The sequence below is a fragment of the Rhinatrema bivittatum genome, chromosome 4, assembly GCF_901001135.1.
Source record: "Rhinatrema bivittatum chromosome 4, aRhiBiv1.1, whole genome shotgun sequence".
NCBI lineage: Eukaryota > Metazoa > Chordata > Amphibia > Gymnophiona > Rhinatrematidae > Rhinatrema > Rhinatrema bivittatum.
The window spans coordinates 183114591-183130613 of NC_042618.1; the positions used below are offsets into that span (position 1 = coordinate 183114591).

At 44.2% G+C, this 16023-nt stretch overlaps 1 protein-coding gene across 1 annotated transcript in view; it reads right to left on the reverse strand.

Moving 5' to 3' along the window:
- Positions 1 to 16023, reverse strand: part of APOH (apolipoprotein H) — a 67599-nt gene that overhangs the window by 38868 nt on the left and 12708 nt on the right. The window contains exons 2-3 of the mRNA XM_029599334.1: positions 15372 to 15548; positions 13198 to 13294 (exon numbers count right to left, since the gene is read on the reverse strand). Of these exons, the coding sequence (XP_029455194.1) occupies positions 13198 to 13294; positions 15372 to 15548 (274 nt within the window). The remainder of the gene's footprint in view (positions 1 to 13197; positions 13295 to 15371; positions 15549 to 16023) is intronic.

Below are 16023 nucleotides of genomic sequence, written 5' to 3' on the forward strand. Positions count from 1 at the left end.
AGTGCCTACCCAAAGGTAGGCGATAATTCCTGCCGGCGCCGGGAAAGTGCACAGAAAAGCAGTAAAAACTGCTTTTCTGTGCACCCTCCGACTTAATATCATGGCGATATTAAGTCGGAGGTCCCAAAATTTAAAAAAGTTAAAAATAAAAAAAAATTTTTAAATGGGCCCATGGCTCACGGGTTGAAAACCGGACGCTCAATTTTGCCGGCATCTGGTTTCCAAACCCATGGCTGTCAGCAGGTTTGAGAACCGACGCCGGCAAAATTGAGCGTCGGCTGTCAAACTCGCTGACAGCCGCCGCTCCTGTCAAAAAAGAGGCGCTAGGGATGCGCTAGGGATGCGCTAGTGTCCCTAGAGCCTCTTTTTACCGCGGGCCCTAATTTAAATAAATTAACTTACTGAATCGCGCGCACAGGAGAGTGGCCTGTGTGCGTGCCTGTGATTTTTACTGTATCAGCCTGTCTGATATTCAGAATTAGCCAGTTAACTTAGGGGGTCATTTATCAAAGTGCTATTATGGTGTTTTCACATGCAAAATATGCCTTAACATATGTAAAAGCAGGGAAGATATCAGTTTTAACTACACCTTTTTGTAATGGGGGAGGAGAAAGAGAAACTAGCCATAATTTTCTTATGCTTAGATAGGTATTTATATCTCTATGGGAAGCCCAACTAGTAACTCAAGGTGAGGTTTAGGTAGTAGTGTAGGGGTTAGGAGCCACTTTGACATTCAAAGTGTCACGTACGAACAGAACAGTGCTCTCTTGTGAAGATTTGATGATCTTTGGAGTGAGGAAATGCACCCAAAGATGAGATTTGTGCAATGTTCTCTCAACCAAGCTTGATGGACTCTCTACCTGGGTGATATCAAGCTAGGTTGAGAGAACATTGCACAAATCTCATCTTTGGGTGAGTTTCCTCACTCCAAAGGTCATCAAATCTTCACAAGAGAGCACTGTTCTGTTCGTACGTCTCACTTTGAACATCAAAGTAGCTCCTAACCCCTATACTAATACCTAAACCTCACCTCAAGTTACTAGGTGGGCCTCCCATAGAGATATAAATACCTATCTAGCTTGAGACTATTAGGGCTAGGCTAGGCTACTCTGTGTGTGTGTGTGTGTGTGTGTGTGTGTGTATGTGTGTGTGTGTGTGTGTGTGTGTGTGTGTGTGTCTCTGTAAAAGAGTTATTGTAATTTGCACTAAGATAGCACTTCACATAGGTATTAGCACAAATTGTGATAAACTGCCTATTGCCATAAAACATACCCCTTTTCCTATCACATGTGATATTTAGTGTATTTTGATAAATCCAGGCCTTAGCCAGCTAAATCTGGTCAGGTCAAAGAGCTTTCTTAAATATACAAACTTACAGGGTCCTTTATAGTTTTGCATTAAGGCCTTAATGCTAGCATTAAATAGAACAACACACGCTAGTATGCAAATGTGACATTTTCTATGCAAATGGGAGGAGTTAATGGTAACGAGAAGCTCTTAACATAGAATGTGATAGAGTAATGCACAGCAATGTGGGTTTTAACACCAGAAATAACTACACTGTTTTTCTGTGTGTTGTGCCTGTGTTACTGGGGAAAAGGTTTTTATCTCAGAGAGAGAGAGAGACCAATGTCACTCTCTATTTATAACACTGTAAGAGGGGGCACGTTTGGGGGCTGGTTTTACATACACAGTAGGAGGTACGAACAGTAAAGTTGACATCACTGAAGATTTTCTGCTGCTTGAATCGATGAAAGGTACAAGAGAAGTTGATTTGTACAATGCGGAGTTCAGTCAGAGACAGTAAATGGGCACTGGTCAGAGGCAGGCAGAGGTCAAGCAGCATCAAGGTCCAAACCAGTGTCAAGCCAGAAGTCCAATCCGAAGACAAAGCCCGAAGTCTGATCTGAGGTCAAGCCAGGAATCCAATCCAAGAAGGCATGGAATAAACAGGAGGACATGAAGAACAAGGGACCACTGGAGGAGGACAGAATGCTGAAGACAGACGTGGAGAAGCTTGATCATGAAGACAGGAACACAACACAAACTGGACTGCCAAAGAACCAGGAATAGGACACAGTAGCTCAGGAACACATAGCAGGAGTCAGGAACCAGGAATGCAGAGGAAAAGTGCTACTCCAATGGAGTCGACCTATTGCCGAGGCAAGGAGCAAGTGCAGCACTGACCTTTAAATAGTCTCCTGGTGGTGATGTCATCTATGAGCGCCGCTACCTTGTTCCCACCATTGGCCCTTTAAGAAGGGCAAAGTTGGGCGTGTGCATGCCTAGGGAGAGCATGGCCCAACCTCGGCGTCGGAGGCTTGCTGAGCGCGGTGGGTAGTCGCGGGTAAGGAGGAAGCAGCATCAGTACCCAGCAGAGTGGCAGAAGTGGGAGCAGTGTGGCAATTGGCTGCATCTCTCTTCAGGGGTCTCCCCCGCATCTGGTGGTATCAGCAAAGGCTCGGGGCTGGAGGTAAGAGTGGCGGTTCATGGGCCTGCCCCATGGACTGCCGCATGCAACAAAGGAAAGGAAAGGGAAAGGGAGAAGTGAATGAGAAGAGAGGGAGGGGTGAGTGTATGAGAAAGGAGGGAAGGGAGGCGTGAGTGAGAAGGGAAGGGGCTGTGAGTGAAAAGAGAGATGAGTAAGTCAGAGGGGGAGGGATGGAGATGGGTAAGTCAGAGGGGAGGGCTGAGTAAGTGAGGGAAGAGGGGGTGAGAAGAGAGGGTAAATGAGAGAGAGATGTGGGGTGAATGAGGGGGAGGGAAGGGGTGAGAAATGGGTGAATGAGAGAAGATGGGGTGAGTGCAGGGAGGGAAGAGTTGAGTGAAGAGGGGTGAGTGAGAAGAGAGGGGTGAATGGGGGAGGGATGAAATTAATAAGGGAAGGAAGAGGGGATGAGAAGAGGAGTGAGAGGGAGGGAAGGGGATGAATGAAAAGAGGAGTGAGTGAGGGGGAGGGAAGAGGAGTGATGAGTGAAAAGAAAAGAGGAAAGGGAAGGAAGACAGAATGAGTGAAAGAAGAGTGAAGGGAAGGAGCCTGAGAGAGAAAGGAGGGAATGTAAGGGATATGAGAGAGAGGGGGGAAGGGAAAGGGTGTTAGAAGGTGGAAGAGAGGAGTGAGAGGAAAATAAAGGAAGGGTGGGAAGTAAAGAGGAAGCAAAAAGATATGGGGCTGTGCGAGTGGAAGAAAGTGTAGGGTTGCCTAAGGTGCCATAATTTTGGGGGTAGCACAGCAGTGGCAGGACTGCAACAATTACTCCTCCTTGTTCATCCTGCCTGTGTGGGCCCAGAAGAGGAAGTTATGTCACTGGGGGCCTGCCCAGGTAGAAAGAAGGAGTCACGCTTCAAGAAGGTGAGCCCTTGGGCCACTGTTGGATTGGTGCAGCCTAGTTCATGCAAGCATAGATCAGGCTCCAATATGTGGCAGTTGAGTTGTTGCAGGTTGCAGCCAGGGCGGACAGAGACTAAGCAGAGACTAGGGGCAGACCAAGGTCGAGGCTGGCAAAGTTCAGGCAGAGCAATGTCAAAGATTAGGTTGATTCAGCAACAAGAGGACAAACCAAAGACAAAGACAAGCAGGGCAGGCAGGAGCAGAGCAGGGCAGGTAAAGGCAGGACTGGAATGAAGGCAAGAAGACCAGCAAGGTCGGGTCTCAGGGGCAAAGACGATTCCGAGGCAGAGGTATCCAGAAGGTCCTGCTGCTGAGGCACTGGCTCACTGCACTGAACTCCCTTATATCCAAGGAGAGTGGTGATATCGTCAGCCGAGGCCGACAGGAAATCCTGAACGCAGGGCCTACAAAAACTTAGCAGCTGCAGTCTACTTCCTAGTCAGAATCACTGGATGCAGCCCAGTACTGGGAGGTATGCTGGAGGAGTCTGCAATCAGGGGGGCACTGCTGGAGAGGTAAGGGGTGTTACAAGCAGCCTATGTGGCCAGAAGAAAAGAGCAGGAGCATTATCGGCCTGTGCTCCAGGAAGAAAGAGGAGTCCTGTCGCCTGCATGGGCTGAAGGTGGAGGCTGCTGCCCATTTCTGTGTTCCGGGAGGGGGGGGGGGGGGGAGAATGAGTGAGTGCGTGTGTAACTGCGCATGTGAGATTATGAGCAAGCGTGTGTGTGCATGTGTGTGTGAATGAACACGTGTGTTAGAGAATATGTGTAAATGAGAGAGAACAAGGTTTGGCGCAGCACCCCTCCCCCCACTAATCCATAACAATCTCAAGATGTCTGGAAATCAAAAATCCCCAAGTATGAAGAGCAGGGAATTGTTTTATTCTTGTTAGTTTAATTGTTGGGTGTTATTTGATGTATCTGCTGTTTTGAAATATTTTATTGGTTTTTGAGAACTTTTTAAAAATTGTGTGTTTAATATTGAATGATGTTCTATTCATCAGCTATTTTGAAATATTTATTATTTTTATTAATATGTTTCTATTATGATTGTTCTAAATGTCCTTTTTTTTGCAGGGTTTTCAGTTGGCACCACAGCCATGCATGAAAAAATAATATACATGTTATATTTTTAACCTCAGAAGACTCTATTTTGAATGTTCTTTTTCACGTAAAATCTATTATAATAAATGCATAATTATTAATTGTGTGTGGTGAGGGCTGTGGGGCCAAGGCTCTTGGATTCAGCTAAGGCACCTAATACCCTTCCATGATCCCGGAGAGTATGTGCCCCACACCTGCACCCACCATTTACCCATCTCCTCCTACTCCAGGGAAAGGTGGGAGGCAGGTCTTAGGCGTCCTGGGAGTGTGGCAGGGTTGCCAGCTTCCTAGAAAAATGATCACTGACACTCTATCTGCCACTCCTCTGGGAACTCTGACCCCCCTGCTTTCCCTCTTCTTCAGCATTTCAGATCACCAAAAGGGCAGGATTTCAATGGAACCCTCCCCCCCCCCCCCCCCCTTTGGTCCTCTTGATGATCTGACCTGTGCTGTGCCTGGGTGGGGGGAGGGGAGCCCCATCTCATCCCTTACCTCAGGCAGCAGATTGCCTTGATCCACTAGAAGAAAGGAAAGAAAGGGGGAATGGGATAGAGAAATTCAAATACCTCAAAGGCAGAAACAATGCACAAAAGATGAATATGTTTTAGTGTTAAAGGATGATGCAGAACAAAGGGTCATGGTGTGAGGCTAAAAAGGGAAGGGGGGAGTTTGAAATATTTCTTCACTGAATGGGTGATGGATGGATGCATGGAATAGCCTCCCAATAAGGGTGGCGGAGGCAAAAATTATCAGAAGAAAGCCTGGAGGATCCTTAAGTCGCAGGGAAGTGAAGGCAGAGGTGGAGATCAAGTAAGGCCTGAGGTATAGTAAAGGGAAGGAAAAATAGGCAGACTAGATGGGTCTTGTAGCCTTTATCTGCTGTCATCTTCTTTGTTTCTTTAAAGGACATGGGAATCATTCCATACACTGCTTGGTTTATTAAGGATTTTCTTTTCTTGCGTCTCGATAGCCTTCCATAGATTTTGTCTCCAAGCTTTATTTACTTATTTATCATTTATTTATTATATCCTGCCAATGTCAATGACTCTAGGCAGCTTACAAAGTTACATACACAATCTAAATAGATGCAAAACATAAGAAAGAACCAAAATAGAGTGACTACCACTCAAACTCTAAAATACATTAAAACTGGGATCTTCTCAGTATATGAGTTATAAGCCAGTCTGAAAATGTTTTAATATTTATCTTTGAAAAGTACAAACCAAGGACACGGCTTTCACTGAGAATTGCTTGACTCAGCCCCTGCAACATTTGTTGACATCAAACATCTGCCTTGCACCTTTTATAGTCACCTTTTGCGACCTCAGCCTCCTGCTTTGTAATTACTGGAAACTGATTGCTAAAACTAACAGGGACTCTTCAGTTTAACTGGTCTGAATCCCCAGCAGATTACATGATCACAAGGTAGAACAAGGGTGAAGACCACAGCAGGGCTCTTATACAGGTGTCCATCAAGCTAGACGAATAGTGCCAGCCTCAGCCCATGGAAGTGTAGAGGACAATAGGGTCAATGCCACCTGTATTCAGTTGCAGGGGTTCATGTTGAAAAGCATCTGAAACTTGAACACAGGTGAAAAAAAATGGGGTAAAAAATGAAAATCCCTGATATATGTGCCTGGTCTTTCTGAATCATTTCCCCCGAATGATAAGAAGCTCCTTAACATGCATGCTGGCTAAGGCAAAGCAATGATGCTGTAGGCATCATGTGTCTTTTTTTCCCCCTTATTTTTTTTAAATTTTGTTTCATTTCTGATTTAATGTGCACTATCCACAAATAGCATGCAATAAAATGAAACTACAATGAAGTTTGGTTAACATTTCTTTCCGTTTTGTTTTTAACTGGAAGAAAATAAAGGCCTGTTTCCTTGGTGTTTTCATGTCTTTTGAAAATGAAAGCATATCCTTAATAGTAACCACTGAACAGCGTCACTTGATCACCAGATCTGCTGGTTTAGTATCCTGGATTGAAACACTTCAGGATTCACTCATTGATCAATTATCTCGCTGATACCTTTCTACCTTGCTCTGCTGAATTCATTTTTTCCTTCACTGAGAACCCCAAAATCTATCGTAAGCACTGAAACTGTTTTTTTTGTTTTGTTTTTTTAACAAAAGATTATTGGTCAATGTAACAGGGTGCCATCTTCTGCCCCTGCAAGGAGTTTGCCCTTCACTTGAATGGCATCAGTAGATACAGCTAGTCAGAGTCCCCTCAGTGTGTGTCCAGGGACACAAACAGAGTCCACCCCTAGAGTGATGTTAGTATAGTGAAAGTAAGTTAAGGTAATGGACCACTCTGCACTGGAAGGAGTTGTAAAAGTATAAAATCCCTGCACCCACGTAAGGCGGGAGCAGAAAGAGAGGGAATTCCAAGACTTGGAGGTCTTCAAGGCATCCATCTCCACATGGAGTGGTACCACTGTGCCCATTCCTCCACAGAGACGTTTTGGGGAGAAGGGATGTATGTGTTCCTGGGAGGATGGTGAAGGGAGTCCAGGAGAGGAGAAAACCAGGGATTCCAAGGTGTGCTGAGAGAAGTGTTCTTGTGGAAATGCTAAGTCTGAAGAGCAAATGGAAAAGGGGACTTCTTTAGAGACAGGTGGATGAGTGTTCTAGGGATGTTCAAGGAAGAAACAGCCTGCCCTAGGGAAAAAAAAAACAAGAGTTCCTGACTGACCCAATAATTCAGCCAGACGCTCAACTAAGAGACAGAAGTAAGAGAGAGGAGCAAATAAAAAGATTCTACCACCCAGAAGGTACTGAGAGAGTCAAATACCTTCCCCTAGAGCTTACCTATGTAAAGAGCCATAGCTAGATCATTTGCCACTTATGGCCAACTGAAAAATTGCACCACACCCTGAACATAACATACACCGCTATGAGCTGGAAGACTCCGTTAAATGTCAGGGACTTTAATTTTTATTTTCACCCAGCAGTTTCCTCCTGCTCCTTTGGGCTTCCAGCTCAGTCAGAACCAGTAAAGAGATCTGGCACCACGAGCCTTTATTCACAATTATCAAGGACCTTTTTTTCCTTTACTTAACATCCCCTGACAATTTTAATTTACTCCAGTCATTGCAGTGTCAGTCCTGGGCTAGGGGCCATGCACCAGTACCCTCTTCAGAACTCTGCAATCATGGTCCCCCCTCCTGGTCACACTCTCCCCATGCCCAATTAAAAATTATGAAACTATAATACCAGATTTTACATGAAAAGGACCTTATGAAGTAAAAATATCACATAAACATGTATATTATATTTGCTGTGGTGCCAACCAGAAAATCCTGCAAAAAAAAAAAAAAAGGACATATGAAACCCATATGGTATTAGGCCTATGATAGTACACATTAAGTGTAGGCTTGACCTTCAGAAAGCCATGAGTAAACTGAATTACAATTACAATATAATAAACATCCCATACCAAAACAGCACTGTCAGCACTCAAACAGTAACAACCTAAGCAACAAAAAGGCAACATTGTAAATATTACACCAGGCCTTAAAACACCAATATACCTCCTATTAGGAAATGAGAACAAGCCAGACTGTTATAAATCCCTACACAGAAACTACATGCTAGCAGATCACCTCATCTTGTTCACACATGCAGAACACAGACAGATCTTCACTAAATACTGAATAAAGAGATCATAAAGTGTAAATAGAAACATGCAGTCGAAAACTGAACTGGAAACCACAACAAGCCAGACTCTGTATGCAGTGCAACTATGGAAAAACATAAACATCACCATTCCTCATTAATCATAAAACAATGAAGCCAAGAAATATAAATGATAATACTAAAATTATACTTATAAAAATTATAAATATTGTTTTAAAAATGACAAATATAATTACAAATTTATACTTACAAATTCATATGAAACATTTCTAAATACCAAAATAATATTTCAAAACAACTGATATATCAAATAACATAAAATAATTACAACTAATAAGTATTGAAAAATTCTCCTGCTGTTCATACATGGGAAATTTTGATTTCCAGATACCCTGAGATTCTCGTGAATTAGCAGGGAGAGGGGAAGATGTTGCTGCATACAAACTTTATACATGCTTTCTCTCATACATGCTCAATCATATAAATGCACACACACTCATACACTCGCTCGTTCATATCTCAGTCATATACAGACACACACTTACTCATACTCAACTATACACACATACATATACGTGCTCATTCGCTCTCTCTCTCATGCTCAACCATATTCACACACATATTCATTCACTCTCTCCCACATGCTTAGTCACACACACACACATGCTCACTCATATACAAATACACAAACACTCTCTCTCACTCACATGTTCAATAATATAAAAAGTGCCAAATACGTAATAAACCAAAAACAAATAGCACTAAATAATACATTGAGGGATTTGACTAAAATGACACCAAAACAAATAACAATATCACCTCTTAATAAGAGAGAATTTTTTTAGAATGTTTGAAAGATTTCATCAAAATTATTTCAGATCTACCTGAGATATCAACGGTTTTGTATATATCACAATAAGCTTTTTTTCAAAAAACAATATCTAAAAAAAATTTTTTAGGATGGTAGGAACGTTTCATATATTGTGTTTAAGCAACACCATCCAGGTGTTATTCAATGGTTTTAATCATTAACGTTCCTTCCTCCATCCATTTTGTTTTTGAGCGTGAATAGGTGCAAATGTGTATTAATCTCGTTGCAAAATGTTTTTTTTTAAAAAACTTTCAATGTACTAATCACATAGGGCTAGATTTTAAAAGCCCTGCATGCGTAAATCCTGCTGGATCTACGCGCGCAGGGCACTTGCGCGCTGGCGCGCCTATTTTGCATAGGCCGCTGGTGCGCGCAAAGCCCCGGGACGCGCGTAAGTCCCGGGGCTTCGTAAAAGGGGTGGGAGGGGGCGTGTCCGGGGCTTGTCCGGGGTCAGGGGGCGGTCTGGGGCGGGTCTGGGGGCATGGTGACGGTTCGGGGGCGGGCCGGGAGGGCGGTCCCAAGTCCCCCAGCACTGCGGCCTGTGCCGGGGGATGCGGAGGCGGCACGCAAGTTACGCCTGCTTCAAGCAGGCGTAACTTGCACAACAAAGGTAGGGGGGGATTTAGGTTGGGCTGGGGGGTGGGGTAGATAGGGGAAGGGAGGGGAAGGTGGGGGGACGCGGAAGGAAAGTTCCCTCCGAGGCCGCTCCGATTTCGGAACGGTCTTGGAGGGAACGGAGGCAGGCTGTGCGGCTTGGCTCGCGCAGGCTGCCGATTTTGCGCAGCCTTGCACGCGCCAACCCCAGATTTTATAAGATACGCGCAGCTACACGCATATCTTATAAAATCCAGCGTACTTTTGTACGCGCGCGCATACTTATTTAAGATCTACTTCATAATGAACTTCTCAATAGATGTTTGTAAATGATCATACACTATGGGCCGGATTTTAAAAGGGTTACGTGCATCAGTGCAGGGAAAAATAGTGGAATCTATTCTAAAGATCAAAATCACAGAGCATCTAGAAAGACATGATTTAATGGACATGGATTTACCCAAGGGAAATCTTGCCTAACAAATCTGCTTCATTTTTTTGAAGTGGTTAATAAACATGTGGTTAAAAGTGAACCGGTAGATGTAGTGTATTTGGATTTTCAGAAGGCGTTTGACAAAGTCCCTCATGAGAGGCTTCTAAGAAAACTAAAAAGTCATGGGATAGGAGGCGATGTCCTTTCATAGATTACAAACTGGTTAAAAGTTAGGAAACAGAGTAGGATTAAATGGTCAATTTTCTCAATGGAAAAGGGTAAACAGTGTAGTGCCTCAGGGATCTGTACCTGGACTGGTGCTTTTCAATATATATATAAATGATCTGGAAAGGAATACGACGAGTGAGATTCTCAAATTTGCGGACGATACAAAATTATTCAGAGTAATTAAATCACAAGCGGATTGTGATACATTACAGGAGGACCTTGCAAGACTGGAAGATTGGCATCCAAATGGCAGATGAAATTTAATGTGGACAAGTGCAAGGTGTTGCACACAGGGAAAAATAACCCTTGCTGTAGTTACACAATGTTAGGTTCCATATTAGGAGCTACCACCCAGGAAAAAGATCTAGGCATCATAGTGGATAATACTTTAAAATCATCGGCTCAGTGTGCTGCAGCAGTCAAAAAAGCAAACAGAATGATAGGAATTATTAGGAAGGGAATGGTTAATAAAACAGAAAATGTCATACTGCCTCTGTATCGCTGCATGGTGAGACCGCACCTTGAATACTGTGTACAATTCTAGTCGCTGCATCTCAAAAAGATATAGTTGCGATGGAGAAGGTACAGAGAAGGGCAACCAAAATGATAAAGGGGATGGAACAGCTCCCCTATGAGGAAAGGCTGAAGAGGTTAGGGCTGTTCAGCGTGGAGAAGAGACGGCTGAGGGGGGATATGATAGAGGTCTTTAAGATCATGAGAGGTCTTGAACGAGTAGATGTGAATCGGTTATTTAAACTTTTGGATTGTAGAAGGACTAGGGGGCACTCCATGAAGTTAGCAAGTAGCACATTTAATACTATTCGGAGAAAATTCTTATTCACTCAACGCCCAATTAAACTCTGGAATTTGTTGTCAGAGGATGGGGTTAGTGCAGTTAGTGTAGCTGGGTTCAAAAAAGATTTGGATAAGTTCTTGGAGGAGAAGTCCATTAACTGCTATTAATCAAGTTTACTTAGGGAATAGCCACTGCTATTAATTGCATCAGTAGCATGGGATCTTCTTGGTGTTTGGGTAATTGCCAGGTTCTTGTGGCCTGGTTTGGCTTCTGTTGGAAACAGGATCCTTGGTCTGACCCAGCATGGCAATTTCTTATGTTCTTATGTTTTTAACATATTAAAATAATAGTAATTCATGTTGAGGTGCTGAATGATCTATATAAAATGAAATTATGATTAACAAGGATTTGGTCCCTCTGTAGTATCTAGGGGTGTTGTGCTCCCCGTACGCACCCGGCCCGCGCACAGGCCTGCTCACCTTACTAGCTCCTATGCAGGTCATGGATCAGCCTCCGCAGTGGCAGCCGCGAGCTCCTCTAGGCCTCGGTGTCCGGCGGCGGCAGTCACCGGGCCTTCCCACTGCGAACCAGGCCTCACGCTGGAGTTCAGTGTCCCCAGTGGCGTTGGCCACCCCTCTACACGTGAGCGCGCAGACCGCCCGGTCTCTTGTAGGGCCAGGGTTGGGTCCTAACTCCGTGGCGCGCCCTGAGTGAACGTACGATATAAGGAAGTCCCTGCCTGCAATTCCTTGCCTTGGCAATCGGGTCAGCACTGTATGTGTACTAGTTTGCCTCCGTGTTCACAGTCTTGTTCCAGTCTTGTTCCAATCTTGTTCCAGCCTTATTCCAGCATCGTACTGTTCCAGCATCCTACTGTTCCAGCCTTGTCCAGCATCCTTCTGTTCCAGCATCTGTCTATCCTGTCTCCCCAGGTAGTACCCTCGGACTGTCTCTCTGGTACTGACCTCAGCCTGCTCCTTGACCATTCTGTTTGCTGCCTGGATCTTGGCCTCTGCCTGCCTTGTGACCTCGCCTGACCTCTGGAACCTGACCCCTGCTTCGTTGACTACTCCTCGGACTGATCCTTGGATTCTGACCCCAGCTGCCATTGACCATGTCTCCTGATTCTGGGTTTGTCCCTTGCCTTGTCATTGCCTATGTTGTACTGGCCTTCCTTGCTCCTCCAGACCTACAGCCTAGAGTCTGACCGCGCTCCCTTGCTGTTCATGGGCATGCCTCTCTACTACCTCTCCGGGATACCCTGCGAGGCCCATCTAAGTCCAAGCAACCCGGGTCCCTATGGGCTCCACCCGGGTTGACCGTGGGCTTCCAGTAGTGAAGCTCATCCTAGCCTCTGTCTCCTTCTGTGCTCTGCCCCCTGGGGGCAGGTGCTGCCTGGTCCCTACCAGGGAGCTGTTCTCCACTGCTCCAGTACAAGGGTCCACCTCCGAGCGACAAGGGGAAATGGAATGAGAGAAAGAAAGAGGTACTGCTTACATTTCCAAATTGTGCTCCTCTCTCTTTTATCAGCTTCACAACATCAATAAAATTTGCTCCTCTCTTATATCTGATCGTTGTCACCTACTCCTCCATGCTGAAGTCTTCTCCAGACTATGTTACCTTAACAGCCTTCTTCTTGGTCTGTCAGATTCTGCTCTATGTCCAGTCCTGCTTTTCAGAATTCAATTACATACACAATTTTGTCTCATTCGTCATTTCCATGTCATGGCATTCCACTCACTGCCCTGGCTTCCAGCCAAGTATCATGTCATGTTGAAACTTCTTGTCTTCATCTTCAAGTGCCTCCATGGTTTACCTCTACACCAGCCTATAATCTGAGCTATCTGCATTGATTCTGCCAGCTAGGGCTAGTTAGTGCACTGGCCATCCCATGTTGTGGACTGATATTGAGCAGCTAGACAAGGTAAGTGATGACTACCGATTGACTGGTACTAGCCTAAGAGAGGAAGCAGTCTTTCTGAAGGGCTGGCTGACCCATTTCCTGGTATCTTCACCCTAATCTGTTGAGACAGTATCATGATAAGCAAATTCTCAGCTTTGTCAAATTGAGAAAGACTAACAGTTAATATTTATTATGTTACTTTATTTTCATTTGCTCATCTCATGGTGATGCCTTACCCTTCATTGCAAGAGAAGCTTATCACACTTTGGAATGTTAGTTCTTCATGATGAATTATTCCATTATGAAGCGGTCCAGGGTAGGTGCATGTTCGTACTGTGTTTTGCATACAGAAAGACAAATAATATTTTATAATGTATAAACTTGAAAGTAGCAAAGCTTAAAGATATCCCTTCCTCCTTCCAATTAGTCTCTAATGAAACCATTCTATAAGAACAAAAGCCAAAATGGCAGTGTTCAGCAAATTAAATAAATTGATTAAATAATTCAATAATCAACCACATTCTACATGACTATATCTAAAACTAGAGCATGAGATAAATAATGTCAGGCTATATGATTTTAAATGCCTCTGACACCTTCTCAGGCAGTATATCTTGACTTATCACATTCTCTTGTCCTCAATATATGCTCATTCTTTCTAATCCATGGCCCCCTCAGTCTTCCTCAGTTTTGGGAGATTTCTTTATTGGCATTATTCTTTTGGAACTGGTTACCACTTCATATTTACTCTATCTCTCTTTACCACTAAACTTCACAAGCAGTTATAAACATTTTTCTTCTGTCTATTAATAGTCTGGAGTGTTATGATTGTAGAAACTGGACTGGTGAGAGGCTGCCCGCGGCTAGGGCCGCGGGCAGCCTCTCACCTTTTTTCAGCTTCTTCTGCGGCCCAGAGGCTGCCGACATCCCCTCCACGTGGCTTAAGCCGCTGTCTGTCCTTTGCGGTCAGGAGTCCACTGACGGCGTTCCCAAGCGGCTTGGAGGCCACCGACATTCTTTGTGCTGTGCAGCGGCAGGGAGCCACTGCCACGCCTCCATGCAGTCTGGAGGCTGCTGACGTCGTCTTCTGCCCTGCGCGGGGAGCCTCCTCCGTCAGCTCCTTTCCCGCGGCATGGAGCCACCTTCAGCCTCCTCTCTGCGGCCTGGAAGCCGTCGTTCACACGGGACCTTGGTTGCGGCCTAGTCCTGCTCCTGCTCTGAGCCAGCAGGATGCTGCTCTCCAGGGCCCTGCTGTAGGCACGAGGCCGCGCCTCTCTTCAATTCTTACAGGGCCCATGGTGGGAGTAGTCCCGTAGCCCCTCCTGATGACATCATTGTGGGTGTTCCTTTTCAGCCCTATAAACCCTTCTTAACCCAGGCCTACAGAGAAGAGGCTGAAAGCGGCTCCATGCCGCGGGGAAAGAGCTGACAGAGGAGGCTCCCCGCGCATGGGAGAAGACGTCGGCGGCCTCCAGGCTGCATGGGAACACCGTCGGAGGCCTTCTGGCTGCAAAGGACAGACAGCGGCTCCCCGTAACATGGAGAGTCCAGTTTCTTCTTTCATTGCCTCTGTTTCTTCTCAGTTATCAATGACATTGCTTACTGCTTGGTTTCAATTTCTAGATAGCCCTCTAGAAAACAGGGCCATGCCTAAGTACTCAAAGAAAAGTAATAAATAAAAATAATAGGAAAGCACTAATAATGAAACGTAAACATCTTAGAAATGTACTTAGACTTGCTTTGTGTTAAAGATTCCATTAGCTGGTATTTGAGATTAACACAAAATATCACAATCAGATCTTTCCACAGACAACTTTTGGAATAAATTTGCTTTTGTTTCTCCATCTCTGTTACGTAATTTGGAGAACTGGATCCCTTTGGAAACATTTCCAATTGTAGTAAATGTGTGAGTCGTAAGAGTCAACAAGGTTGATGGAGATGAGAATTATAATCAATGGCTGTACCATGACGTGTTGTACTATAGTGAGTGTACAGGCCAAGATCTCTTGCCTGTTATGTGTTACTTCATTAAAATAGTCGAACTATTGCTGGGCTACCCAACAATTATTCACTTAGACGGTTCTACCACTATTAATCAGGCCTTGTTATAATTGAAAGAGATTGATGGAATTGAAACCAGAGGAAGTGTTTGCTACAGCAGACTTCATAATTGCAAGTGTGTAGTAGTCCACGTGATGTATTAATCAAGTCTATGCATCAGCACGAGGCCTGCATTGCTAAAACAATACTGTTTCTTTTACTGTGTATCACATAGATACAATATTCTCCATGGATTATGGTCAATAATATGATGCATGACTGATATAACATCACTAGGTATACCATTACATTTATTTTTTGTGAAATCTGTTAGCAACAATGCATTAGAATCTAAAAGTACTGTACTTACATCTACATTTCAGTGTGATGGTACTCCATCTGCCAGAGATGGTGCAAATAGCTTTTTTGAGACCACTGTTATATATGTACCCAGGCTGGCAAGCATAGTTTACTTCTTCTCCAGGTTCATATACTCTCTTGTCAGGATAAACGGAAGCAAACTCCACCCGAGGTGGCCCAGGACAAACTGTAGTGCAGATAGCATGAGATGTAGAAATTTATATTAGTAGCTATACTTATGTACTTTTATTGCTCACCTTTTGCTAGGCATTACGACTCTCCTGCAACAAGTCTAAAAACGGTGCAGAATACAAACACTCATTAAACCATGAGACTCCATGGATTTAGATTGGAAAACAAAACCTTTCATCTCCAGGGTACATAGAAAAATCCTTGTGCACATATTGTAGGGTATGCATGTAAAATTCTTGAGTTTCATTTTTTCATTATTTTTCATTTTCATTGTGTTTCGTTTCTGTTGTTTTTAGCTTGTGCTAAATGATTTAGTGCACATTAAAACCATTTAGCTAAACAACATTTTGTTGTGTTTCCCTGTTGTTTTTCAAACAGCACATCCCTAATATATTGGCCTCATGTTAACACATACATAAACATGGTTGAATTAGCACAAGTTTGAAACATGTGAGCATCAGCATCAGTCA